The sequence below is a fragment of the Xenopus laevis genome, chromosome 9_10S (assembly GCF_017654675.1).
Source record: "Xenopus laevis strain J_2021 chromosome 9_10S, Xenopus_laevis_v10.1, whole genome shotgun sequence".
Taxonomy (NCBI): Eukaryota; Metazoa; Chordata; class Amphibia; order Anura; family Pipidae; genus Xenopus; species Xenopus laevis.
Genome location: NC_054388.1, coordinates 60245655 through 60273609, shown reverse-complemented (window position 1 = coordinate 60273609; position 27955 = coordinate 60245655). Strand labels below are relative to the sequence as shown.

General features: G+C 37.3%; 1 protein-coding gene across 1 annotated transcript; it reads left to right on the top strand.

The window, feature by feature from the left end:
* The first annotated feature begins 24 nt into the window (after nucleotides 1-24).
* On the top strand, nucleotides 25-27654 carry prpf40a.S (pre-mRNA processing factor 40 homolog A S homeolog). The gene is made up of 27 exons (XM_018238784.2): nucleotides 25-160; nucleotides 4997-5074; nucleotides 5923-6045; nucleotides 6214-6294; nucleotides 7653-7683; nucleotides 8602-8621; nucleotides 9549-9623; nucleotides 9709-9819; nucleotides 13321-13441; nucleotides 14642-14666; nucleotides 15018-15275; nucleotides 15957-16065; nucleotides 16206-16270; nucleotides 16422-16586; nucleotides 16691-16799; nucleotides 17124-17274; nucleotides 17742-17875; nucleotides 18208-18322; nucleotides 18789-18880; nucleotides 22210-22326; nucleotides 22730-22867; nucleotides 23097-23192; nucleotides 23587-23673; nucleotides 23757-23859; nucleotides 23937-23998; nucleotides 24810-24971; nucleotides 26525-27654. The coding sequence occupies exons 1-27, from the start codon at nucleotides 158-160 to the stop codon at nucleotides 26615-26617; spliced, it is 2724 nt and encodes a 907-aa protein (XP_018094273.1). The 5' UTR covers nucleotides 25-157; the 3' UTR covers nucleotides 26618-27654.
* Nucleotides 27655-27955: the final 301 nt, after the last annotated feature.

Sequence of the window (27955 nt, the reverse complement as noted above, 5' to 3'; positions counted from 1 at the left end):
TGTTACACCCTATTGCCCTGCCTACATTCACTGTCTGTGTTTTGCGTCATCAAGAGAGCGACTCCTACTTACTTTCTCTGGCAACCAATGAGCGCTGGGTTTACTGAGAGGTGACGACAGAGGTAGAAAAGGCCGGGGGCTGGAGAGAAGAGACATCATGGTAAGCAAAGTGGGACCTGCTGCATTTAGGTTATAGTAACTGGGCTTCACGCTAGGGTTGTGGTGTCTGTCTTGGAAAGCGGATTAAAGCAAGGATGTGGGCCTCTGTTGTGGGAAACTACAACTCCCTGGCTAAGGTTCAAGGTTTTCATAGAACTCATAAGTTAACTAGGCCCGGGCTGCATTCAGCAGGCACGTAGCATCTCTTTCATTTGGACTGGGTCGCTTATAAAACATTCTGCCCGTGTGGTGCTTATGTGCAACCAGTGCCCCTTTGCTTTTTCTTATTCCAACTCAAAAGACTCTTTATAGAGCACTGAGCGGCCAGAGACTGATGGGAAATGTAGTACAAAAGCATCAGCCAGTCCACGGGCTTGTTCTTTAACACCAAGGGGTAGAGTTAGAGAGGGGGAGGCAATGCATGAAAGCTCACCGTAATACCGTCATCATTTCATGAATCAGGTCTGCCCAGTCTTCATCAACTCTCGCTATCCACCGACTTTCTTTAGAGTATAATTGTCTGCAGTACTAATACTAAATCGGTTTTGTTCCTTTTAAAGTAATGCCCCCCCCCCCATTACCTGTAAGTGGCTTAGGGAAATTGCCATCTTTGATTAATCCTGTTTATAATTCATTATAATGGCAAATTCTACATTTTTAAAGCAGTAAATGTGCACTGCAGCTATCTACTTCCTGGGTATTCCTGTGCTTGCGTCTTGCTCCTGGCAGCTGCTATAACATTTATTATTATTATTATTATTACAATTATCATGTATTTATAACATACCAACACTTTCCAGCACTGTACAATGGAGGGACGTTTACACTGAAAGTACAAATACTGTCCCATACAGGACAGCTGCTTATTAGAGTTTTCAATTTAAACCGCATGGGATTTACAACCTGTGCTGGGTTGTTCACCTTTAAAAAAAATAATTTTTCCGGTTCAGTTGGTTTCAGATAGTTCACAAGAAAAAGAGACTTTTTTTCAATTTCTATATATTTTCTATTAGTGGTGGTTTTTCTAATATTGAAGTGCAACGTTTAATTTCTCACCTTCTTGGGTCTTTCTAAAGCAACTTTTTTTGGGTGGGGGGGGTTATCTTTGAGCCTTGCAGATCCCTGAGTTTCATTACAGAATGTTAGAATTGATACAATAGTTGCTAATATTCCCCGAATACTGCTGAGAAATGTAGCAACTAAATGTAGCAACTAAATGTAGCAAATTGTAACAGTTCAGAATGATCCTGGATTACTGAGTTTCCAGACCGAAACACAAAAAGACATTTGAAGAACATTGAACTTTAAAATTTTGGGAAAGCAGTTAAATAAATAAATAAATAAATAAAAGATTGATTGAAATTGGAAAAAGTATTTGTTTATGGTAAACAATCTGAAAAAAACTCAACTGAAATAGTGTTTGGAAGGTAAACAACCACTTAAATGCTGACTAACAGCACTTTCCTACTGCGCTCAGCACCCATGGAGAGGGTTTGACTGATACTGTAGTCAAAGGGGGTATTACAGAGCCAGTCATATTTCTGGTAGCTTGGGTTATTCACATGTAAAAGTTTGGGATAGAGACATGCAAACCCCTAGTTAAGTGGGCTGCTCCCTAAAATGAAGTTGCTTTCTGTCACAGCCTCAAGCTGTGCTCCATTAGACCGCACTGTGCAGTTAAGCTATCCTTGTTAGCAAGATGTGTGTATGAAAACCTGTTACTTCCTAAAGGAAACACTTATCTGTATAATTATACAGCTTCAATTTGAGTTTACATAGCAATCTTCCCTGTTTTTTTTTCTTACTATACAGTTGCTAAAGGGGAGATATCTGCTATAATTTGTAGTCCCTCTGAGACCATTTTTCAGAAGCTAGGAAATAATATGAAGCTCTTTAAGAGTTCTCATGTTTGTCCTATCATGCATTCATTCTGAACAAATGGCAAATATCTTTGTCAAGAAGAAAAAAAAAAATATGAGGATTATGGCGGAGGCTGCAAAAGTTCCAGACCGCAATGAAGCCACTCCTCTCTGATCCCACGTAGATAAGCAACAATGCTTTGGAGGAGATTGATTCTTAATCTCTTGTACTTGTGGCAGTGATTTAAACACATGAAGTGGTTTTGAGTTTTAGTAGCAGGTGATGGGCATCTAAATGGGAAGAGAATGGGCCATGTAGTGATTCCAACTGCAGTGATATGGAAATGTAAATAGAGAGACAAAGAAAAGGAGAACATAGTGAAGAAGGGGGAGGAGAGTCTTAACACCATAGATAAACTGTCTATAAGATATATAGTGAATAAAGTACCCCCTCTTGGAAACTATAAGGATATTATAAGTTACCGAGGAGATTCATGACCAAGGGGCAGATTTATCAAAGTTGAAGTTCAAAACTTCGAATTTCGAAGTCGTTTTTGGGTACTTCGACCATCGAATAGTCCAACTTTGATTCGAAGTTGAAAAAAACGTTGAAATTCAAAGGTCGAATTTTTTTGAAGTACTGTCTCTTTAATACTTAGACCATTCGCCACCTAAAAGCTGCCGAAGTGCTGTTTTAGCCTATGGGGGACCTCCTAGAACCTGTATGGAGGCAATTTGGTGAGTTTGGGAGGTCGAACTTAAAAAAAACTTTGAATCGAAGTAGCGCTACTTCAAATCATACGATTCGAATTAGGCCCACTTCGACCCCAAAAAACTTCGACCACCATTCGGTTGGTCTTTTTGAATTTGATGTTCGAAGTTTTTTTAAATATGCCCCTAATGTCATTAAAGCCGAGTGCTTTTATACAGGTCATGGAACTCCGAGGTAACTTCTAATATCCTCATATTTTGCAACAGGGGGTACTTTATTTATTATAATACACACATTTCAGTGAGTCATGTGACAGAAATGACATCAGAACTCACCGTTTATAACTGATGACATCAGAACTCACCGTTTATAAGGATATCATTTACAAGATATTCATAGCTTTTGTGTATTATAAGAAGAGATAACAATAATATACACTGGACTTTTGCGTTACTTGAAACTACTGTTATACAAAGGAGACTGGGTCCTTTCACTGTATAGTGGTATCACTACCACCAGTAGTGGAAATCAAAAAGTGCCATTGTCTTTAATGGGGTGGCTCATCTTTAAAGGGATTCTGTCATGATTTTTATGATGTAGTTTTTATTTCTAAATTACACTGTTTACACAGCAAATAATTCACTCTACAATATAAAATTTCATCCTAAACCAGCAAGTGTATTTTTTATTTATTTATAATATTTGGTGTGTTGGCAGCCATCTCAGGTCATTTTGCCTGGTCATGTGCTTTCAGAAAGAGCCAGCACTTTAGGGTGGAACTGCTTTCTGGCAAGCTGCTGTTTCTCCTACTCAATGTAACTGAATTAGTGGGACCTGGATTTTACTATTGAGTGTTGTTCTTAGATCTACCAGGCAGCTTTTATCCTGTGTTAAGGAGCTGTTATCTGGTTACCTTCCCATTGTTCTGTTGTCAGACTGCTGGGGGTGGGGGGTGGGAGGAGGTGATATCACTCCAGCTTGCGGTACAGCAGTAAAGAGTGACTGAAATTTATCAGAGCACAAGTCACATCACTGGGGACAGCTGGGAAACTGACAATATGTCTAGCTCCATGTTCGATTTCAAAATTAAATCCAATAAAATATGTTTGCTCTTTTGAGAAACAAATTTCAGTGCAGAATTCTGCTGGAGCAGCACTATTTCTCCCATGACAGTATCCCTTTAAGTTAACATTTAGTATGTAATAGAAGATCCTGTTCTGAGCAACTTTGCTGTTGCTCTTTATTATTGTTTGGTTTTTTAAGTGTCCAGCTTTCAAATATGGGTCGATAACCCAGGTAGCTGACAAACTAGTGCTGTGTGAGCTTAAAATGTTATTACTTTATTGTTTCCGTGTCTTTATATTCAGTCCCTCTCCTATTCATGTTCCAGTCTCTCATTCAAGCCACTGCATGGCTGCTAAGGTAAACAAGACCCTAACAATCAGCTGCTAAAATTCCAAATCGGAGAACTGTCTAACAAAAAGCTAACTGCAAAAACATTAAAAAAATGGAAAACATTTGCAAATTGTCTCCAAATATCAATGTGTATGTCATACGCAAATTTAATTTAAAGATGAACAACCTCTTTAAATGAATGTTTAGCATGTATGATCTTTGAATTATTTAACGTTTTGTGTAGCAGATCCCCAACATAAAATTTCAACAGCTTGTTGCTAATGTCCAACTTACCCTAGGAACCAATCAGTGGTTTGTGTTGGCAACATACAGGTTGTAATCTGTTATCTGTTTTGTAAAAGAAAAAATTTAAAAAAAAAAATTTAAAAAAAGAAAAAAAAAAAAAAAATATATATATATATATATATATATATATATATATATATATATATATATATATATATAATGTGCTTTATATATCCACCCCCAATTCAATATATATATATATATATATATATATATATATATATATATATATATATTGAATTGGGGGTGGATATATAAAGCACATTTTGTTTGCACACTGTTATCCTTGATAAAAATCCCAATAAAAAGAATTTGAACTTTATAAAAATGGAGTGTGGGTCTTTTCAATAATTATACATAAAACTATGGACCTTGCACCCGAATTATATTAAAACAGGTCCGGTTTGAGTGCGGCTGCTACAAGTGGACTGTGTGTATGTGTGTGTGTATATATATATATATATATATATATATATATATATATATATATATATATATATATATATATATATATATATATATATATATATATATATATAATTTTTTTCTTTTATATATATTTCAGTCGGCTAGTGATGGTACAAATGGACCAAGTCAACCAGCACTATTTCCAAATGGACCACGCATGATGAGAGGCCAGTTTGTAAGTAAAACACCTACTGCATTTCACCAAAGGCCATGGGCTTATACGCTCAAGTTTCAGTGTTTGAGATTCAATCTGCCAAAATGCATTAAACACACAAATTGTGCAATACAAAGTAAAAACAAAACTCAAAACATATGAATAAACTTGTGAAAACTGCTTAATATAACGGGCAAATTCACTTTAACTTTTAGCATGTTATAGAAGATCTATTCTAAGAAACTTGGTCTTAATGTTTTATAGTTTTTGCACTGTTTGCTTTTTAGCTTTTAAATAGGGTTCAGTGGCCCAAAATACTATTGCTTTGTGAGGCCACTTACTTTTTACTTCTGGCTTTCTATTCAGGCCCATTCCTATTCATCTTTCAGTCTGTTATTCAAACCACTGCCTGGTTGCTAACCACCAGTGTGACGAAACACAGAATACTTTAAAAAAATATATATATATACATGAAGACCTATTTTAAATGGTCTCCGAATGGTCATCATACTAAACTACATTTAAAAGCAAGCTACCCCTTTAAGCATTTTATTTAGTATGATGCATATGGTGAAATGCATAAAACCATAAAGGAGTTAAAGTTGCACATGTGCACACTTCATGTGTATGTAGCCTAAGTATTACAAGTGAATAGCTCAATAGAGAAGAAAAAAACATGCATGGTTTGCTGAATCTACTTTGTAAATGTTACATGTTGTCCTGTACTATTTGTTCATGGTGCAATGTAGGATATGAAGGTAACAAAGATTATAATATTTATGATAATTGTCGCTAGTCCGCATGTAACCTCTTAACTGACAGTAGGGTAAAAGTCAATATTTTACCTTGTTCGTCCATGGTCTTCCTAGATGAATCCGGTCCCCCACTTCTCTGCTGTAGGGCTTGGAGCCTTAGGTCCAAGGGGACCTGTAGGACCACATGGAATGATTCCTCCTCTGCTAGGACCCATGGGAGGCCCTCAAATGGGACAGGTAATGTTTTGGATATTGGAAGCACCTTAATTTCATATTTGATTCTCTAGATCTTCTTATTTGTGAAGTAGATATTGTAGTGACTAGAATATGGTTTTGGAATTTGCTATAAAGCATTTCTATTTTGGATAATTATTAATCATCTTGAGACCTGTCTGTTTAATGCAGATGCCTTCAATGATCCCTTCTCTCATGTCTGGAATGATGATGGCTACTCATGTTCCTCAAGGATTACCTCCATCTATGCAGGTCACTATTTAACTTTCTGTTTTTCAGTTACAGTATGTTTTGTATAATCTCTTTATAGTACAGGTATGGGGCTCTATTACTCATAATGATTGAGACCCAGTGTTTTCTGTTTAAGGAGTTTGGTAGGTTCCCACATAGTATGTGTCAGGACAGTAAAAGCCTCTTAAAAAAAAAAAAAGGCACTTTTGCTTCAGCCGGCGGCAAGAGGTTGAGAAACACAGGCAGTTTTTTTTCCATAAACCGTCAAAACAACAAAAATAGCTTTCAGCAGAAATAACAGTCCAGTAACAACTTAAAAAAAATGACAGACTTCCACACGGGTAGCTATGTTTGTACAGGAACATAGTTTCCTCTTTGTTGGGTTTACAGTAGGGACGCCCCAAATCCAGGATTTAGTTTGGGATTTGGCCTTTTTCAGCAGGATTTGGCTGAATCCGAATCCAAAAAAAATCATTTGACTTTTGTCATACAAATAAGTAAGTACATTTTTTGCCATGCACTACGCTTGCGGTTATTTTTTTCTTTCTATCCCAAATGTACATATGCAAATTAGGGTTCAATATTGGGCCAATCTTTCAGTAAGGATTGGCTGAATCCTAAAATAGTGTATTCGGTGCATCCCTAGTTTACAGACCTCTCTTAGCGATCTTGAGAGACTGATCAGCCTGGATTTTAATGGCTTCTGATTAGCCATAGTAATATTCCTATTCAGTCATGGAAACTATTTTTGCTTTCTTGGTAAAGAAGGCTGAAGTTTTGACATGCCAAATGTAGATTTGCCTTTTATTTTAAACTGAGAAAAGATTTGCATTATTAAAGGGTTTCTTAGTGGACATGCTAGAGGGTGTAGCCATGGGATGCATTTATCATTGATTAACTTAGTATTCAATTAAAAAAAAAAGTCAATAGTTTCTTACAGGGGAAAAAAACACTTTGAATAAGTTTTAAAAGCTAACCTAATCCTTACCATTGCTGCAAGATATATCTAATATGCTATCCAAGCTCCTTTTCTGTTAGAACATGACGTTAGTACTGGGCAGTGATCTAAGGGAAGCACACTCCAATATCTTCTTTCGCTTGAGACCTCCTGAAGGAATGTGTCTAATTAGTATTCTGAATGGTGACAGAATGACATAGAGTGCTATTCACTTTACAAATAAAGCCAAGCTTACTGCACTGATATCTAAGATGCTTTTTTTTCTTTTTTTTTTAATACATATATTATACCGGTATTGCATAATTTACTGTATTGAATTTGCATGGTTTACATTAAAAATGCTAAGTTTCTTATTTTCTTTAACTTTGCACCAAAACCTGCATAATCCTCAATTCAACTTTTATTTTTTATTATGTATTAGGCCAGTGTGAACAGCATGGAACCTCCGCTTGGTATGTATTGATCCATATTGGTTGCTTAGATCTTTGGTGTAAGTTGATTATTTTAAATAATTTATGACCAAAGGCCATTAGTACTTAAGTGTTCTTGTAGTACTTATTTTCTTGTTCACTAAAGCTTAATTTTGGCCCACTGTCTAAATTAAAACAGAACATAGTTCTGTGCATTGCCCCCTTTAAAAAAAAAAAAAAAGTTAGAGCTGCTGTGATTTACTTCAACAGGCATGCAGGTTGCTTCTTCCTACTCAGTATTGGCATAGACCAGTCCCTAGATCAAAACCACATGCTATAGACAAAACCGTACCATAAAGCTGAAGCATAAAGTCTTTCAAATGTATAACAGTACCTGCTCTTCCACTTTATACCTAGCCAAACAACATTGTGGTTGAAAAAGCTTTATAAAATCACAACTTAAAGCAAACCATTTTATAAAGGGGTAACACAGTCAAAGTGATAGTGACACGTTTCACATTTATCAGGCACATATCACTATTACTTAATTTAGGTCTTTTATGAAAAACATACTTCTTTCCTGCAGTCTCATGTTACCAATCCATCAGAAGATTCTTTCCCCGATGCCACATAATTTGACATTAGGCTATGGGCACACAGGCCATTGGCTCTGGCTGTTATCAGCCTGCGTATTTTTGCAGTCTGAGAGAAGCAGAACTGTTTCGTGACTTCTGGGGTGGCATTGCCATTTGAAAGCTGAAAAAGGCAGAAGAAGAAGGTACATTATTTAAAACTATAGCAGTGAAGACCAATTTACAAGTTCAGAATAAGACATTCTGTAAAAGTTAATTAAAACTATCTCTAAATATTTTTGTTAAACAAAGCTATTGGGTTTGTTACAATGTTTTATTAACCCATTATTCTTAATTTTATTAATGTTCTGCTTTTTTCTTTTCTTAGTGCCACCACTTGTTGCTCAGGTAAGAAGCAAATTAATGCCATAAACCCCCTAGTTTCAATGATTGTAATATAAAATGTAATCTAAATAATGCATTAAAACACATCTTCAGAATAAAAATCTGTACAACCAGTAAAGGAAAAGCTTGATAATTATTGTTGAACTGGGTTTTCTTATGAAGACAACTTTGGCACTTGAAAGCTGCCAAAGTTTTCTTCATAAGAAAAGCCAGTTTTTTTCAGATTAAAGAAATTGCTGAGCTTTTTTAGCCAGTGTGAAATAAGGAAATTCAAGTTGGATTTTCTTGATGCTTGCTCGAGCAATAATAAATGGTTTCTTTACAGTCTGTCTAACAAAGCTCAAAATTCCTTGTATCCAAAAGATAGCTGTCCCAAAGGCTTACTTTTCAGTAAAAAATTTCTTTATTTAAATTATCATTAAAAATATTTGGTTACATTCAGTCCCCCAGGCCCACCTTACGCGTTTCGCACCTTCCGGCGCTTAGTCATAGGTGCCACCTATGACTAAGCGCCGGAAGGTGCGAAACGCGTAAGGTGGGCCTGGGGGGACTGAATGTAACCAAATATTTTTAATGATAATTTAAATAAAGAAATTTTTTACTGAAAAGTAAGCCTTTGGGACAGCTATCTTTTGGATACAAGGAATTTTGATATATGTGTCGCCTGTGAACTGGGGCGAGTACCTGAGGCTTCACCAGATGTAAATCAGAGGTGGATTCCCAATTTTGATATATGTCTAACAAAGCTGCCTACTTTTTTTTCCCAAATGCGTGATAAGTGTAGCTTGGCCTTTGATTTTAAGCTATGACTGTAGTCATTCATACACAGCAGCCTTTTTGCAACAGGCAGCCATCCTAGGTATTGTCTATTTGTTTTGCATGTCATTTGCAAAACACTTGATATTTTATTTTTTGCTATCCACCCCTTAGGCAGTGCATCCCATAGTTGCAGCACAACAAGCTATTTCAGCAAACAGCACAGGAACTGAAGAACAAACCAAACTGGTAAGTAGCAATAGATATGTGTGTTCCAACTAACTTTTTCTGTATTATTTCATGCTTATTATCAATGCCTACTTTTTCTCTGCAGAAGTCACAGTGGACTGAGCATAAATCCCCAGATGGGAGGACCTATTACTATAATGCTGAAACAAAGCAGTCTACTTGGGAAACACCAGATGACCTGAAGACACCTACAGAGGTAAATCATTGTTTTATTGTTGTTATTGAAGTACTGCAGTCTGTCAAAAGTGAAGCAGAGCAGGCACTGATTCTTATTTATGTGCTTACCATATAAGGATTAGGTCCATGGAAAGTTGTTTTTTTTTTCTTTTTTAAACATAGGTGTTCAGTTGTCCTGGATATATATCATCTTGACACTGTTTCACTGAGCAGTAGAGTATCTTTATAGTGCTAATGTATTTAATCATTGTTTTTTTTTTCTGTAGCTGATCATACATTCCTTTTATTTAGAAGGGTGAATCAATGCTTCTTTGGAAATATAAAGCCTCACACAAATGAATATATATATTTTCCATTTACATATTTTTGTTTCTTATTTTAAGGATACAGTACAACCCCCATTTTACATTTTTTAGGGGATAAGGAAAAAATTAGTATAAAATATGTTAAGCATTGCAGCATTGATGTTAGACTATGGGACTGCATGTGGATGTTTTCTCTGCACAACATAAAGCAATAAGTGATTTGCACATGACTGTATGGGGTGCAGACTAAATAGATGTGACTATTTACAGACAGATCACTGTGCCCTGGATGACAGTCTATCTACTGTCAGTCACACACAGCTTAGGTCACAGACCCTGGAGCGCTGACACAAACCTCTTCCCTGCCCTTGTAACATCCCAGTGCTCATCAGCGACTCTACAGAGTCGGACGCAGGGGGATGCTGAGCGGCACCTCTGCAACAAGGGAGATGGAGGAGCAGTGCAGAGGCACCGCGGGGAATGGCACCCGATTTTTCCTGCCCCATCACTTGCCCCACTCTTCCTGCAACTACAACCAGCCCTTCTACTCTTACTGCCCTTTTATATTACATGGCAGATTCGGCTGGATTCTTTCTAATGCTCTTCTTTTCCTGCAGGGGCCAGAGAATGCCTTACGTGCACAGTGTCTGCGACTCACTTGTCTTTCTCAAGTGTCCCATAGCTGTGCCAATGTGTAACCAAAGCCCGGTCTGCCGGGATTTAGTCTGTGACAGGGGGTAATAGTCGCAGGGAATATGAGACCTGTAGGTAAGGAACAGGGGGGCTCACTTATGCAGAGGAGAAGCTGGGTAGGGATGAGCTAAACAGCCCTGAAAAAGACCCCGGCGTAATTGACGTGACATCAATAACCAACGCCTCCCACTTATGCACGCCCAGTCCGTCTCAGTGGCTGCTGCTAGCAGAAGAAAAGACAGGGAAAAAAAGAGACGGCCGAAGGCCGCCCTGCCCCGCTGTACAGATACCAGCAAAGAAATAAAGAGAAAGGGAGGAGCGAGAGAAAAAATACAAAGATAACACAAAAAGTGGATTTATTCAATTTTATTACAAAAGGGATCGATTAAGCCTAAATTTAAGTATGGTATATGTCCCCTTTAATTTCGCTAATAACATTCACAGAGGACAAGCCATTTTGGGGAACATCAGGACAACATTTTGATTTAAAATCACTCATTGCTTTAGGTTGTACATGTAACTGTCAGATAAGCCTTGCACATGCTTAACCCTTGTCATTAACACAGAAAATATTGTATTTCAAAGTAAAACGGACTGCTGTGCATGGTGGTACTACTGTATTAGCATTTTCTATATAGTAGCTCCACCTGCTGTTCATATTGAATTGGCTTTAGTCTTTACTTCATATCTCCCCCGTCTTTAACCCTCTCCCTATTCTATCTCACAGAAGAGTGCAAATTCTCTGCTTAGAACTGATTTAGAGGAATGTCAATTACTTTTTCAGATTTCTAACTTCAATTTATAAGCTGAGCAACATGTTCATGAACAACACTTGCTGTTGTTGTTTCAAATGCAATATATTAGCAATTATTATTCTTCCCTATTAATATAACCCAACATCTACACTGTGGTTTACAGGGATTATACATCATTCACATCAGCCCCGGCCCCAGTCTGACTCCTATTACATTCACAGCAGTAATATCAGGCGCCAGTTACCCCGGTTTTATACATTGGAAGAACATACAGACTCCTTATAAATAGTGCCCAAGGGTTGCTGCACATTGAACATGGTGGGAGAATAGGAAAGACCACGGCCTAAACCCACGCAGTTGCATTATTTTTTTTACATGGGTCGTATCTACCTTTGTGATCATGGAGTAGGGAGATGCTGTGTTTCTTGGTGTTTTTGTAAATTCGTAATTAAAGGAGCAGTTCACTTTTTTACTTTAAGTATGATAGCCCATGATATTCTGAGACAATCTGCAGTTTTTTATTTTTGCCATTTAGCTTTTTGTTCATAAGCCCTTCAGTTTATAATTTAAGCAGTTATCTTGTAACTAGAGTCTAATTTACCCAGCTAGGCAGTGGCTTGAACGAGAGACTGGAAGATTAATAGGAGAGGCATGAATATAAAGATAAAGAAATAAAAAGTAACATTACCAATAATATTGTTGCCTAAGAGCAATAACTTTTTTGGGCTGCTGTTTGAAAGTTACAAAATGCCCCATGCACTTTTGCTCTTGGTTTGAAAGAAATGTTCAGGAGCAGAGTAGAATCCAAGCACTTGTGGCTAAGAATTGTAACCCCATCTAGGCTAGGCTAGACCTTGTCCAGCTAGGAAACAGGCAGAGCACCGGTTACATTTGACCCTCTCTCCAAACGATGGGCCTTTGCTACTTGAAAGGGTAAAGGGATGGTGTTTAACTACACCTCACTTGTGCTGCATGACTAAATAACAGAATTAGAAACCAGAAGGTTCTTGAACAAAACAAACTGCAACAGGCTTTATTCTTTTAAAGCACAAATCAGGGTTTTATAGTCCCAGTCCTTTGAGGTTTATCACATACATGTCCGGTAACATCATAGCATCCCAGAGGCAGCACTTTTTGACACCGTTATGGAGATATCATACCATATTGGATAGACGCACCCCACCCACAGGATCTCTGTACTGTGACCTGGATCCCCACATGTTGAATCAGGAAAATCACTAAACCTAAATCTCTATTAGGCTCTGATCCCTACACTACAGGCCATTCTTGCCTGAGGGGAGAGCTACCCCCTTGCTATCACTAGTTGGAGCCAGGCTAATGTTGCTCACTAGTTCGATCTGCCTTGCTTTCCTAGAAAGTGCTGTTACAGAGAACTACCCTGTCCTGACTACGCCTCACTCACAGGGTCCCTGTATCCCCTGCTTCACTAAAGCCTTCATAACTCCAGGCTCTCAACACCATCTCCACTCCTTTCTGGAGGGCAGGGGAAAGTGGAAGCTCCACCCTCTGCCCAGATACATGGGCTTTTGCCCAGCAACCAGAGAATAAGAAAGTGTAGACATTTAAAGCCATACAGGAGTGTTAACCCTATGGGTCCCTACATAATCTTTATGCCTTTGTGAACTTTTGTAGGTGCTTTTTATTTCCCCCCCCACACACACACACTTTTGCATATGCAATTGTTACGTTTGTATTTTAAATCAGTAAATCATGGACTATTGACTTTTTTTTTTCATTTGCCTTCAGCAATTATTATCCAAATGCCCCTGGAAGGAGTTCAAATCAGATTCTGGCAAACCATATTTCTACAATTCCCAGACCAAGGAATCCAGATGGGCCAAACCTAAAGAGCTGGAAGAGCTTGAAGGTGCATATCCATCTATCCATCCATCTTTACTATCCATGTGTATATGTATGTATGAATGATATATATATGTGTATATGTATGTATGTATGTATGTATGTATGTATGAATGATATATATATATTTTTTTTCTTTTGTCAGTTGACTGTTTTAATAAAAGGCATATGGAAACTTGTTTTGGAAAAGTGCCCTAAGGAGGTTTTCTGTTATGGTCGGAAGAGGTGTATTTTGGGCCCTTTAACTTTGCTTTTTAAATGGCTCAAGGTGACATTGCCTTAAAGGAACAGTTCAGTGTAAAAATAAAAACTTGGTAAATAGGTTGTGCAAAATAAAAAAAAATTCTAATTAGCCAAAAATGTAATATATAAAGGCTGGAGTGACTGGATGTCTAACATAATAAGCCAGAATCCAATTTCCTGCTTTTCAGCTCTCCAACTCTCTCTCTAACTGAAGTCAGTGACTTGAAGGAGGGCCGCATGGGACATAACTGTTCAGTGAGTTTGAAATTGATCCTCAGCATTCAGCTTAGATTCAAAAACAACAGTTATGACCCATGTCTGCCTGGTAACCAATCTGTGGAAAAAAAAAAGAGAGCTGCAAAGCAGGAAGTAATGTTCTGTTATGTTAGACGCTCCAGCCTTTAGTTTATATTTTTGGCTAACTATATTAGAAACATTTTTTATTTTGTACAGCCTATCTATTTAGCCACTTTTTATTTTTATACTGAAAAATACCTTTTAGAGCTTAAAATATATATATATATATCTGAACGAGCAGGAACGCACGACCATAAACGATCCAAGGGCCGGGTGCCAGTCTGTAAATCAATGCAAAATCCCTCCAATGACGGCACTCCAGAATCAGTCACGCTTGAGTCAGTAGGAGATTCCTGTGTGGAATCGAAACGTTGGTCCACTTTAATAAACCTTTATGATCGATACCTACTGATACCTATATATATATATATATATATATATATATATATATATATATATATACACACACGACGTGTATGTGTGTGTTTACACAACATATGACGTGGTTTCCCCATCAGAAACTCTTAAGTATTGCTACAATCTCAAAAGAAAGCTCATTAATTAGATTATTTTCTATGAGCTATGCTATTTCAGATTTTATGCTACTTGTATTTTGAGAATGCTTTGTTTGCTGATGTACTTTTTTTCTTATTTTCCTACTCCATAGCAATGATTAAAGCTGAAGAGAACAGGTATGTCTAACAAGTAAAGCCAATGTTAGTTCAGCTGTGCAGCTCTGCCAGGAATATATCCTGGGAGGGAAAAAAAATGAATTGTGCAAGTATATTGCTGTTCTGTTTTTATTATTATTATATATGCTTTAGATAGTGCTGACATACTCCACAGCACTTTGCAAATATTATACTTAATTAACATTATACCCTGCTGGGGGCGTCATGCACATAGTGACAGACTCCTGGCTTGCTCATTATGCTCATGTGCATGTAACATAAGATTTCTGGTGTATTTTGTGTCTGTGTTGTGTCCGTATCTTTGTTAGTGTGTTGTGTTGATGTAATGGAATAATTCCCTCCTTGATCTAGCAGTGCTAGCGAAGAGCCAACTCCAGTTCATGTGGCTGCTGCCCCAGCCATGGAGGTGAATTCTACATCAACTCCCCAGGCAGTTGATCTGGAAATAGCACATTCAGATCCAACAACACCAGCCATAGATACTGAAAATGCTGTTACAGAGACTGAAGAACAGCCAGTTTCTGTTATCTCCTCATTACAAGAGAAAGACGTGGAGGCCATCAGCAATGCTGTAGCAGAACAACCCCCTAAAGCAGAAACCCCTGTTGAGTAAGTTCATTTGTGACTTCTGATAGCCGTACAGTGTGTTCCTAACACAGGGAAGTAAGTAGTGGTTTTTGATTGATATAGTTTTGTTACCAGTATTACAGCAGTCATCTAGTTGCTAAGGTTCAGTTTATTCTTGCAACCAGGCAGTGGTTTAAATGACAGAGTGGTAGAAAGTGTGAATAAAAAGCGAAGAATAAAAAAAATATATATAACCAACAATAAAATGGTTACCATGCAGAGCAATAGTTTATTTGGGTCCCGGGGTCATTGCATCCTGTTTCAAAGCTGGAAAGAGGAAGGCATATAATTCAGAAACAAACTGGAGATTTTCAATGATACCGACATCTGCTTTTATTATGGAGTAACTTTGTATATGGTTTAGGAATTTTTTGTAGTTTGTCTAAATGGTTTCGCCCCATATGGCATAGAGCCTTTTTTTTTAGAAGCAAGAGTAGTCTTCTGTTTCTATAGTGTTGAATTATGCAGTCTCTTAGATGCTGTTGGGTCAAACAATGTCAGTAATTCATTGCTTGCTAGTTAAATGCTTAGATTTGTATTTTACTTGAGCAAGGTCTGCATCCATGGATATGCACACCATTGGTATCTATTGGATAGCATACAAATAGATTTCAAACATTTTCTGTCCCACATATCATATTTTCCCATTTTGATCCATTTTAGATCAACTGCTGTAGAAGAGAAAGAAGAGGAGAAAGCTCCCAAAAAAGTTTACACTTGGAACACAAAGGAAGAAGCTAAACAAGCATTTAAGGAACTTCTTAAAGAAAAGGTATTTATACTTAAACGTTACTAGGGTGTCTGTAGTGTGGATTATAGAGGAAAATCCATTTGAGGGGTGCAGTGTGAGACAGACTGAAGATCTGTATGTCAAAAAAGGAACTCATAGCCTTCTACATTTTATCTTTCCAGCGTGTTCCATCCAATGCAACCTGGGAACAAGCTATGAAAATGATCATTAATGATCCCCGATACAGGTACGCTTTAGATAAAGACTTACATTATTTCATTAGGTGGCTGCTTGGCTGGTCAATAGCAGGCGCATAAACATTAACATTTATTGTGCAAGTATTTATGATGTATGTTATTTGACGTTCTGGATTAACTCTTTCCCTTTTCTATGTGCAGTGCTTTGGCAAAGCTGAGTGAAAAGAAACAAGCCTATAATGCTTACAAAGTGCAGACAGAGAAAGAAGAAAAAGAGGAGGCCAGGCTGAAATACAAAGAAGCAAAGGAATCCTTCCAGAAGTTTCTAGAGAACCATGAAAAAATGACCTCTACCACACGATACAAGTAAAGATTTTTGGCTTTTTACTAACACGTTGTAACTCTATATATGTATATGAGAGAGATTAACTATATATCTATAACTATTTTTTTTTCTTTGTGTAAAACAGGAAAGCAGAGCAGATGTTTGTAGATCTGGAAGTGTGGAATGCAATTACTGAGCGGGACCGGCTTGAGATCTATGAAGATGTTATGTTCTTCCTTGCAAAGAAAGAAAAGGTACCCTTGTGAGCAGCCTTAAGAGGGAGTTGCATACAAAAAAAAACAGGTGCAGACGGACGGATCTAGTCTGGTCCATTTAGCACAATTATGGCTAAAGTTTGGGTATCTAGCAGAGCTGTAAGGTAAAATAGGCAACACGTTAGTAAGCCTTCGTTTAAACTTATCTTATCTTAAAAGAAACATGATCTAATTAAACATACAGGTCACTTTCATATGATTTCTGTGTCCATTAAATTATTGCATAGATGTGTGAATTTGATTGTGGGACTGTGCTATTTATACTTGTTTGGATGTAAGAAGAGTTCATCTTTGATTCAACAGGAACAAGCAAAGCAACTACGTAAGAGAAATTGGGAAGCCTTGAAAAATATACTTGACAACATGACTAATGTGACGTTCAGCACCACTTGGTCTGAAGCCCAGCAGTACCTCATGGACAACCCTACATTTGCAGAGGATGAGGAGCTGCAGAGTAAGCACATGTTCTAAGTTTCTTTCCTAACCTGTAGTCCTATTAGCAGTTGAGCTGCACTTCCCAGCACAGCCTAAGGGCCTTCAAACTGCTGTTACATACCATTGGGTCATAATCCCAGATTATTCTCCATTTGCCTGCTACTTCACTCCTGAAATAAATGTTTACCTTTTTAATTACTCATGGGACATAAAGTTGGCTTTATACCAATTCATTTACATCTCCTAGCCATCCCAACTTACTTTCCACATTATTCCTGCAACGTGGGACAGTGAAGTGTGCATGCCCTTAACCTATGACTTGGAGAAAGGCTAAGGGAAGCCAGTTTACTTATAGATAGGGTATGTTTTTCCATTTAAAATTATTTATTTGCCCTTCAATAATGCAAGGGTGTTGTCATATTGGCATGGAAGTTTACTTGAACCAATTAGTTTATAGTTGAATGCAACTCATGTGTTTATTTAAAGACATGGACAAGGAGGATGCCTTAATATGCTTTGAGGAACATATTCGTACTTTGGAAAAAGAAGAGGAAGATGAGAAGCAGAAGACTTTGCTTCGAGAGAGGCGACGGCAGAGAAAAAACAGGGAGTCTTTTCAGGTTTGTGACTGCTATTTTATTTAAGTGGTGCAATTAGCTAAAATTACACACTGTATGGCCAGTTTTAGTTGTACATATCCATTACCCTTGCAGTTTTAACTATAGTGGGTTTTTTTTTTTTTCTTAAAACCTCAGTGAAAATTATTTTGAAATTGAGGATTTTTGTAGTCAAACCTTGATTTTATGTTTTCCTCGGATTTTGCTCCTTTTTTTCATGGCCCCTGAAAAACTTTGGGTTTGAGTGTGTATTTACAATATTTCGTAAAGGGGGGAAAAAAACGTAAGTAATCTTTAAAGATTTCATACATTTTAATCGTTTTCATCTCTTCTAGATCTTTTTAGATGAATTGCATGATCATGGACAATTGCATTCCATGTCCTCTTGGATGGAATTATACCCAACCGTTAGTTCTGACATAAGGTTTGCCAACATGTTGGGTCAACCAGGTAAGGGTACCTTCATGAAATTTATATTTATGTTAGTGGTGCAGCTTGGGAAGAGGTGAAAGTAGGCCTCAGCCTAAGCACATCCATGACCATTGGTGAAGTAACCTGGATAACCATGTACTTTAGACTTTAAAAGACTACCAACTGATGACTGATCTTACCACCCCTTAACTAGTATTGGTAAATTTTTTAGTGCTGATAATGGATTTCCAAATACTTCCAGCTTTACTTCATCTGACTCTCTTCTCAGTTAAGCAATTTCCAAGCTTCACATTGCACATGTAGTCTTCAGTAGCCGCTCATTTTCTGCAGAGAGAATACTTTTCTATATTGAATTGTATTGTCATATACATTTGTCACATTGCACACTATTCTTTTTCATGTGGGTCTCCCACACAGTAGTCATTTGCGCCTGTTTCCCTGAATTTCTTGCCATACAAGTGAATGTCTGTATGTTGTGTTACAGGATCCACCGCACTAGACCTTTTTAAATTTTATGTGGAGGGACTGAAAGCTCGATACCACGATGAAAAGAAGATAATTAAAGATATTTTACGGGTATATTCTTTGTGTGTGTGTAGTTGTTTGTTTGTTTGTAAGGGGCAGTAACTTGATATAGAGGGTGTAATAGCTATTGTAAATATCATATGTCGAATTTTGATGTCCATTGGCACATTTTACAAGGAAACCTGATTCTAATCCCAAAAAGAAAAGCAATCAGTGCTGACGTGGTCTTTCTTTGATTTAAATACAAACAGGTGATTAAATTGCTTGCAGCTCCCTTCCTTTCACCCCTCTGATTAGGTTTGTAAATACTAAACCGCAACTATGAGAGCGCATAAAACTAATAATAAAGTGTGGTATGTTCAACTAATTATAACACCACAAAGTGTAAGTGATTATGAAGGTTACACAAGAGTTGAATTTCGAATTCATGCGAGTTTTCTTTTTTTTTTTTTTTTTTAAACTCAGATGAACTCGAAATTTATTACTAAAATCTAATTTGTTAAACTCGGGTGAATAAGATTGACCCAAAAACTTGAATCAACTAGAATTTTAAAAACTCGATTACAGTCCCCGGAAGGCTGCAAACAACTCCAAATTGATCCCTGGATATCTCCCATTAACTTAAACTGCAATTAGATAGGTTTTAGGTAGCAAATAGTCGGATTCGGGTTCTTAAAGGGCCAAAGTATGATAAATCTTTGGAAAAACTAAAATCGAATTTGAATAACTTACTATTCTAATTTGACAGTTTTGACCATAAAAAAAACTCAGAAATTAGAATTTTTAATTCGACCCTTGATAAATCTGCCCCTAATGCACCACCCATATGGGGGCGGAGCTAAGGTATGTGAGGGGGGAAGTGACATCAGTGAAGGTCCATGTTGAGGGCGGAAATCATGCGTGTCGGGGCCTATGTAAGGGCAGGAGAGGCAAGTATAAGGATTTATAAGAGGGCAGACGTGATGTAAATAAAGGAGCTTCTATTTTTGCAGGAGTCTGAAAGACAAAAAAACACTATTTTTTGTTTTTCCCCTTCTTTCCTTTCTTTCTTTCCATTTTACATAAAGGTAAAAATAAAGATAAAAATATAAAATACAATAAATACATATAAAGCTGCTGTACAAAATAACCACAAAGCAATAATAAAAATATCTAAAACGTAATAGAATGTATCAATAACCAAAATATTATCCAGTCATAAGTAAATCTAGAAAAGAGAAAAATGATTGGGTATCATAACCATATCTAAAAATAATGTATAAAACTGGGGAGGGGGGAAATTGGTGAATTGTTTGGAGACATTGGCGTGTTTTATCAGCAGATCCTGTGTTCAGTGAACATATTAAACAGAAACCACTTGTTGGTTTTAAAAAATCCAGTTGTGTTGGCACTAGGGATGCTCCGAATCCAGGATTTGGTTCGGGATTCTTCCTTTTTCAGCAGGATTCGGTCCTTCTGCCTGGCCGAATCGAATCCTAATTTGCGTATGCAAATTAGGGGCGGGGAAGGAAATTGCATGACTTTTTGTCACAAAACAAGAAGGTAAAAAAAAATGTTTTCCCTTCCGACTTCTAATTTGCATATGCAAATTAGGATTCAGTTTGGTATTCGGCCGAATTTTTCTCAAAGGATTCAGGGGTTCAGCCGAATCCAAAATAGTGGATTCGGTGCATCCCTAATTGGAACCATGCACAATATGGGGGGTATTATACCGAATGAGAACTTTGTGTATGTTGTGAATCCTCTGTGTTCCTGCTTTGAACATTATTAGGCATTCTTCTTCGTTTGTCTGTTGAGTAGGCATGCTTACCATATGATTGGTAGAGGATCTATATAGTTTTTACACAGTATACTTCATTTGGAAGGTTATACATTTAGTGTAACCTTCAAAATCACTTACACTTTGTGGTGTTATTAGTTGAACATACTACACTATATTATTTTTCTCACTTCCTCATAGTTGCTAATTCTAATCGCTTACATCTTACACCAGATAAAAATTCCAATGGCCCAGGGTTCATTTACCTGCAGAGGGTCTGCTGTCATTTTGCTGGGGGCTCCTCCCGCATATGTTCAGAATTGGCACATGTGCAGTATAGAAATCTTTTGAAAAGTTCTGAACATGCCGAGACTGAACTCTCTTATAAAGGACGCTAGGACAACATGGTAGCGGCTTCTATGCAGGCCTGGTGCGCTTTCTTAAAAGAAAAGGAACACTGACCTAGGATGAATACCTAATCATAAAAGGAAAAAAACACTGTTTTTAGGAAAAAACTGTCTTTTAAAATAGCTTTCTCCTGCCGATCTTTCCGCAGTCTCTCGGCTGCATAAAAAAAAGTCTCCAAAGTTTATATCAGTGCCTATGGCAACAGAGAAAGAAACAAAAAATAGTGCAATTTTTTTCAATATTACACCAACACCCAGTGTCCAAGTTATTTCATTGAGGTGTATTTCCCCTTTTAACTTCCACTCCTATTGGTGACAAGCCCGATTTGTCCAATTTGTTACCACCACCGTTTGGCCAAATTGACTATTTACTATAAACTGGAGGTATGGAACATTGCCCGTCGTGTTTAGCAGGTCTCTCCCTCCTCTTTGTGTCCGCTTCTCATGTCCCCATAGAGAAATATAAAGCCGAAATAGTGTAACACCATTTATTTTAAAAAAAAATCTAAAAATAAGTTTGCACTCATTTGGTTTGAAGATTGGCCACACACAGATATATACATTACACAGGTTGTTGTAGCTTCTACAACAACGCTGCCGGCTTGTATAGTCCCCTCTTCCTGTGATCCCTGTGTGATGTTACTTCCTGCCTGACTCGTTTCGCCAATTAGCTTCCCTTTTCTACCTGCTGCCCATTCATGGTTATCATGGCAACGCAAGTCCTCAGAATTCTGCGTTGCAAGGTTGCGTTCCACTATTTGCTGCTATTTCCGGGTTTATGTGAGACAGGTTGCCATAGCAACTGCTCTAACTGAAGCTTACTCGGGCCTTTCAGCTTGTAGTTCTAATTTTAAAAGCTTACTAAAGTTGGTTTTTGCTGGACTTGTATTTCTCCTGGTATGTTCTGTTAGTTTTTTACATAAATTTGAGCCGGTTTCAATCTTATCCCATTACTGAACATTTGGCCAATTGGTGGTGGTAACAGATTGGACAAATCGGGCATGTCACCAATAGCAGTGAAAGTTTAAAGGGGAAATACACCTTAAGGAAATACTTTGGACACTGGATGTTAGTGTAATATTAAAACATATTGCACTATTTTTTGTTTCTTTTTCTGTTGCCATAGGAACTGATCTAAATATAAACATTTTTCTAATGTGTATGTGGTGCTGTATTGGGTTATTTGAACTAAAAGTTGCTTATTTTTCCTTCAGGATAAAAGCTTTGTGGTCGACCTCCGTACCACTTTCGAAGATTTTGCCACTGTCATCAGCTCTACCAAAAGGGCAACATCGTTAGATGCTGGAAATATCAAACTGGCGTTTAACAGTGTAAGTTTCCTTACAATAACTTGCTTGTTGGAGCTTGACACACACGTGTGTATAAATAATATGTTATCTTTAAAATCTGTTTATTCAGTGGGTTGAACAAAAAGATTGCATAAAAATGTGAGGAACTAAAGTCTTTTTTTAACATAATCTTTGTGTTCAACCCACTGAATTAAAGCTGAAAGTCTGCTGTTCAACTGCATCTGAGTTGTTTCATTTAAAATTCATTGTGGTCATGTACAGAACCAAAAGTAGCTGTCTCTGCCCAAATATTTATGGACTGTAGATATATAATATAGATATATAATATAGATATATAATATAGATGCATAATATAGATGCATAATATAGATATATATAATATAGATATTTGTATTTTTTATTAAAATCTGTTCTATATTTGCAGCTTTTAGAGAAAGCAGAAGCAAGGGAACGAGAGCGAGAAAAGGAAGAGGCTCGTAAAATGAAAAGAAAGGAATCTGCTTTCAAGAGCATGTTAAAGCAAGCAGCTCCTCCCATTGAAGCAGACTCTGTATGGGAAGAGGTATGGAATAACCGTCTCACCCATAAGCTGTCTGCATATATTGTCTTTAGAGTCCGGTTTGAACTGTTTGTAAGTTGTTCCAATTTAAAAGATTTGATTTTCAGCAGTGGAAAAAACTGACTTTTGCATCAAAAATAAACTTATCACTGCTTTCATAAAGACGCTTCTAACATGTAATAAGGTCATTATAGTGTCAAAGCCTCATGTATTTTATGTCTGTGTCCTTAAGCTTCGGGAACGGTTCACCAAGGAGCCAGCCTTTGAAGATATAACACTAGAGTCTGAGAGGAAGAGGATATTCAAAGATTTTGTCCATACCATTGAGGTAATATATGCCCCCCCCCCCCCAATCACCTGCCATGGCTCCTAAAAAAAATGCTCTGTTGAACAGTTCTGTGTAGAAGAGCTTGCAGACCTTCATTTTGGCATGATGCCCATTGTAATGAATTGAAATTTGGGCATGGTAGTAGCTGATGGCTTCATGTATTCTAGGGATAAACAGAGCAAGTCATTTTTAAATCATTTTAAATTTAGACCATTAGATATACAGTTCCATTGTTCATTTGGGTTGAAAAAAGACCAAATGAAGTTCATCCCCTTTAAACGAACCCCAGGACTGTAAACATCTAAAGGACATATTCAAAGAGAAATGTAAGAAAATCTGTTGTCACAAAGTATTGTAATATCATTTTTGTTCCTATTTCTGCGTGTATTTTTAGCATGAGTGTCTGCACCATCACTCGAAAAACAGAAAGCACTCTAAGAAGTCCAAAAAACATCACCGGAAAAGATCTCGTTCCCGTTCGGTATGTCATTCTCCTATTTAAACAGTGACCCCATTCTCGTGCACATCTGGTTTCCATATATAAAACATTTTTCTCTGTATAAGGGTTCCGAGTCGGAGGAGGAGGAGGTGGAGAACCACACCAAAAAGAAAAGGCAGAAATCGGACTCAAGATCAGGATCAGAACATTCCTCAAGTGGCGAATCAGGTATGTTTTTTTGCCCTTCTATATGTTTCGTTGCTATGAAATGCTTTGGAATAACTGATTTTTTTATTTTTTTATAGAAAAAAGCTCCAAAAAAACAAAGAAACATAAAAAGAAGAGCAAAAAGAGGAGACACAAGTCTGTAAGTATCCTTTGTCTGCTTGGGTTTCATTCGGTAACCTGGGCAAACTCTAGTCTGGGTACAATTATCAACCAATAGATCTCTGAGTGCACTACACCAATAAATAACTGCTGAATATTTGCTATGGGTTACTGGGCTGGGCAAAGCCTTGAACTTGTCACTGCAGTTATAGCACTGCTTGTCTGTAAATATAATATGAGAGAGTGCACATCTTATCCAACAAGCCTTTGGCCCCAAGCAATCTCATACCAGGGAAAGATAATACCAATTTAACTTTATTCTTTTAGTTTATCTTTTATAGACGTGAATTTTAAGGGTATCTAAGAACAGGCCAGCTTTTATGTATTTAAATAATGCATAATTCGATTGCACAGATAATTTGTGGGTGCCTGCTTTAGAAGTTTAAAGTATTCATTTAGATATAAAAGCTACTATATAGTCACAGGGGCTCCCATTCACATGATGTGTAATATTTGTGCTATGTAGAATACACTGGATTTAGTCCAGGATACAGTTCTCCTGGAGGCCCCTACTTTGAGTGTATGGTACAAATTAAACACGTGCACTAGTGCCCACCAGCATGCAGTGGCACAGGGTGTATAGCACTTTGGAAGATATGAAGACAAAGGGGCCTTACCAAAGTAAAAGTAAGTTTGGGGTGCACTGGGGGCTCTCACAGTGGCATCTTACTGCCCATGTGGCAGTGGCACAACATCCAAGTGACTATTAAAATAAAGTGATGTTAAACTCAAATTAATTTCCCTTCATTCTCTGCTCACTTTGTACCAACACTTTAATTCTTTGTTTCCAGAATTCCCCAGAAACTGATGGAGAAAAGGAGAGGGATCGGGAGCGAGAGAAGAAAGAAAGAGACCGGGATAGAGAAAAAGAGAGAGAGAGTGAAAAAGATAGATCAAAGCAAAGATCAGAAACCAAATTAAAATCTCCCAGACGGAAAGGAAGAAAAAATTCAGTAAGTTGAAAGTTTGCAGCCTTTTGAACCCAGGAATGGGTCACTTATGCTTCTAGTTAATTGCTGAACTTTAGCTCAACCCAGATGGTTGGGCAGTATGGTTTAAAATCTGCCAAACTGGCTGAAGTTTAAGTTTGACCAAATTTCCGTAAGATTAGAATAGTCGTCTTAAAGGGGTGGTTCACCTTAAAGTTAACTTTTAGTATGTGATAGAATGACCAATTCTAAATAACTTTTCAATTGGTCTTCATTTTTTATTTTGTTTTTTGCCTTCTGCTTCAGACTCTTTCCAGCTATCAAATAGGGGTCACTGGCCCCATCTTAAAAACAAATGCTCACTAAGGCTACAAATCTATTATTTTATTGCTACGTTTTATTACTCAACTTTCTAATCAGACCTCTCCTATTCATATTCCAGTCTCCTATTCAAATCCCTGCATGGTTGCTAGGGTAACTTGGACCCTAGCAACCAGACTGCTTAAATGGCTGTTAAATAAAAAGCCAAATAACTCAAAAGCCACAAATAATAACAAATGTCTCAGAGTATTACTCTCTAGTCTACATCGTACTAGAAGTTAACCCAAAGGTGAACAACCAGTTTAATGGGAGGACGTGCTTCGATCAATCAGTAAGTATCACAATGGGCCAGACCACCACAAAAACTTTTTATAGAAATCTAGGTGACCCCCGTGCCTTTAACAGTTAGAGGAGGCGTTAGTGAGAGAGAATCGTTTGCACCTTTCACCATGAATGTTTTATGTTGGAAAAGCAAATACAGAGTCTTATATACCTTAAAGGAGAAGGAAAGGGTAAAACTAAGTAAGCTTTATCAGAAAGGTCTATATAAATACACCAGTAAACCCTCAAAGTAATGCTGCTCTGAGTCCTCTGTCAAAAGAAACACCACATTTCTTTCCTTCTATTGTGTACTCATGGGCTTCTGTATCAGACTTCCTGTTTTCAGCTGAAACCTCCAGGGCTATGGCTTGAGCATGCTCAGTTTGTTTCCCTCTCCCTCCCTGCTGGAATCTGAGCCTAGAGCTAGAGACTCAGGCAGGAAGTGATGTATGTCAAGCTAATATGGCAGCTGCTATCTTAAAATAACGGAGAGCTTCTAGAGCTGTTTACTCAGGTATGGTAACGTATTCTACAGAATATAGTGCTCTAGCTTGCACTGTTGTGGCTAATCTATGAGCAATAAACTGCCTACTATGTGCATAAAGTATTTTAATCATTCATTTATTAAGGTTCCGAGAATAGGCACTCATGAGTTGTGGTAGTCAGATTTTATGAAGAACATCTCGGCTATTAGGTGCAATATATCCAAAGTTTACAATGGGATACAAAGCCCTTCCCTCTTTCTATTAGGCACAATAGCTGATACATATATATTTCCTCATCTCGAGTTTCTCTTGAAATCTAGCACAAGGAGTTGATCCATAGCTTTTCAATTCTAAGCTTTTTACGGACTACCATCGACCTGGCTGCCAGTTCTCGTAGTAAATGCATTTTTAACATAGTTTGACATCTTTATATCTGTCTTTTTCCTGTAGGGTAATTGGGACACGTCTGGAAGTGAGCTAAGTGAAGGAGAACTGGAAAAACGCAGACGGACTCTATTAGAACAACTTGATGATGACCAATAAAATGCATTTACATAAACATATGTTGCCTAATTTGAGTTGATGGCAGTTGGGCTCTTCTATAAATATAACATTTTGGTTTAAAACAGCCCCTTGTTATACAAAAGAGAAGTCTCCGCTGGAGAGAACCTAGGCCTCTACTCCCTCCTGTTGTAAATGTTAGATTTTCAAAGCATTGCCTTAAGGACCCACTGGAGAGAGAGAGAGAGAGAGAGAGAGAGGATCCACTGCCGAGATTTGAAGGGACAAACCATACCTATGTTTTGGCTTTGAAAAGAGGAAACCGTAATTGTACTTTTTTTGATTAAAGCAAAAACTATTTTTTTATTTGTTCTGTTTTATTCTCGCCATTTTCCTCCTTTTCGCTTCTTGATTCCTTTCCATGGTATACATACTTTCCGATGGGGATATTTTTGTATATTTTTTACAGAGTATTAAAACCTCTGTCTTTTAGCTTGCGCTAGTATTTATTTGAGACTGGCCCGGAGTAACTGACTAAACAGCAGCAATCCAAACATAACATATTTTATATGTTCCTTTATGAAATACTGAAATGATGTGATTTCCTTATTTTTATAAGATTCTACCTCCGTTCAGTGAAGGGATATAAGTATTGCATTCAATCTCTGATTAATGTATTAAAAAATGAAGTCAAATTTAGCTGAAATACTGTATTTGATGTACTTTATTTTGTACTGGGAAAAACTTCATATGTCTTGGATGTAAGTATGAAGCACAACAGATTAATTTTCAGTTCATTTTGTTGCAACCATTAAAAATGCCAAACTCTTTGCAGAACTTTTCATGCAGTTTTACCATCAATTCCAATTCCTCCTAAACTTGCCTTTTAAAGCTGATAATTCCAGACAGATACCTTGAAAGAACGACGACCCAGGAAACACGCACGACTGTTAAGGATCGATAAGCCTTGAATGATGTTTTATGATACGTATGATGGATGCTTGGGATCTCCTTTCTTTAGAATGTATTCATTTGGAGTTTTTTTTAAAAATTCAAATAAACTTGAAATTTCACCAAAATATTTGTATTTATAAAAATAAATTCTCCCTAAAAAAAAAAACCTGATTGAATAAAAACTGAAAAAAACATGAATGCATAATATTTGTGTTCTACTTATTATTTTTCAGTGGGCCTATAAACTCCCAGAAAAAAAAATCAAATTGAAAAATATGCGTACATTTTGCCTGGGATGGCTCCCATGGACTTCTAGATAAACATGCAAGCTTTTAGAGGGCAACAATTCACATTCAAGGTTTTTTTTTTCAGCTTAATAAATCTTGAACATTTGTGTTTTTGAAACCATAATTTTAATTCATAAGA

What these genes read in the sequence shown, in the direction of transcription:
- prpf40a.S (XM_018238784.2), top strand. An exon ending in CAGACTCTGTATGGGAAGAG is followed by an intron (nt 22,868 to 23,096) that starts GTATGGAATAAC and finishes TGTGTCCTTAAG; the next exon opens with CTTCGGGAACGGTTCACCAA. An exon ending in GGAAAGGAAGAAAAAATTCA is followed by an intron (nt 24,972 to 26,524) that starts GTAAGTTGAAAG and finishes TTTTTCCTGTAG; the next exon opens with GGTAATTGGGACACGTCTGG.